The sequence below is a fragment of the Pteropus alecto genome, unplaced genomic scaffold (assembly GCF_000325575.1).
Source record: "Pteropus alecto unplaced genomic scaffold, ASM32557v1 scaffold55, whole genome shotgun sequence".
Classification (NCBI taxonomy): Eukaryota; Metazoa; Chordata; class Mammalia; order Chiroptera; family Pteropodidae; genus Pteropus; species Pteropus alecto.
This window is the reverse complement of record NW_006436813.1, coordinates 1,494,689-1,495,795: the sequence shown is the minus strand read 5'-3', so window position 1 is coordinate 1,495,795 and position 1,107 is coordinate 1,494,689. Positions and strand designations below refer to the sequence as shown.

General features: G+C 49.9%; 1 protein-coding gene across 1 annotated transcript in view; it reads left to right on the top strand.

Annotated features, from left to right (window-relative positions):
* Positions 1–746: 746 nt before the first annotated feature.
* LOC102896535 (E3 SUMO-protein ligase RanBP2) overlaps positions 747–1,107 on the top strand; it is a 54,847-nt gene continuing 54,486 nt past the window's right edge. Inside the window, 1 exon segment of the mRNA XM_025048493.1 lies at positions 747–938. Within this exon segment, the coding sequence (XP_024904261.1) occupies positions 867–938 (72 nt within the window). The 5' untranslated portion in view covers positions 747–866.

Sequence of the window (1,107 nt, the reverse complement as noted above, 5' to 3'; positions counted from 1 at the left end):
GATCTTAAAATTCAAATTCCAAGAGTAAACATTTTTGAAGATTTGGAAAATACAGATGACTCAACATTTTGAGTGATTACTGTTAACATTTTGGTATATCCTATTTTGCTATTGAAATACAAATGGGGGCATTCATATATATATATGTACAAATATATGCATGTATAATTATAATCCTCCAAAAACAATGTATTTGTGTCTTTCCTTAAACAATGTACTTTTACTTTTCTCATGTTTTTAAAAAAGTGTATGTTTCATATTCACATGCGTCCAACATATTTAACCAATCGCCTCCAGAAAGGTTTCAAATTTGTACACGTTCACCAAATTGCCCTGAATGCTTACTTCCACAGCATCGCGTAATTATAATTAAGAACAAATGACTTTTTTTGTGAAATTTTTAAAAAACAGAACAAAACCCCTATAACCAGTATGTTGTACACCTGACACTAATGAGTGTGAATTCTAATTGAACAAAAAGAAAAAGGATAATTTGTGTAAAAACTTTTGAGAACCCACCAGGTAAAAACATCTCATTGATCTAGTTGCTAGTCCTTGGCCCCTGCGTGGCGATGAACACTTCTTTCCACGTCGGCCACTGCTGACGGCTGACAGCCGAGACCTGACCTGACAGCAGGACCGCGCGCAGAGCCCAAGGCCAGGACGCAGAAGGGTTATGCGCGGCCAGAGCGCCGCCGTTGTCTGCGTGGCGCAGAGTGCTGACGCAACACGCATGCGGGCGGCCTGCTCCTCTGCCGGCGACGGCGCTGCGTCACGGGCTTTCAGGCGCTTGGCTCCTGGAGACGGCGACTGTTGTGGGCCTCAGCGCTCGCTTCTCGCGCCCCGGGAGCCGGGTCCGCGACGCGATGAGGCGTAGTAAGGCCGAGGTGGAGCGGTACATCGCTTCAGTGCAGGGCTTCGCTCCGTCGCCCCGAGAGGTGAGCAGGTTCTTGGGTAGAAGTGTGGCCTCTGCCCAGGCCTGGTCGCGGCCCCGCGTGGCGCCGGCGTCATGGCTCCCGGCGGCCGCGGCTCCCTGGCATGTTCTCTGGAGGCGCTGGCCGGCTTGTGCGGTGTGGTGGGCGGCGTGGAGCTCGCTAGCTCAAGGGG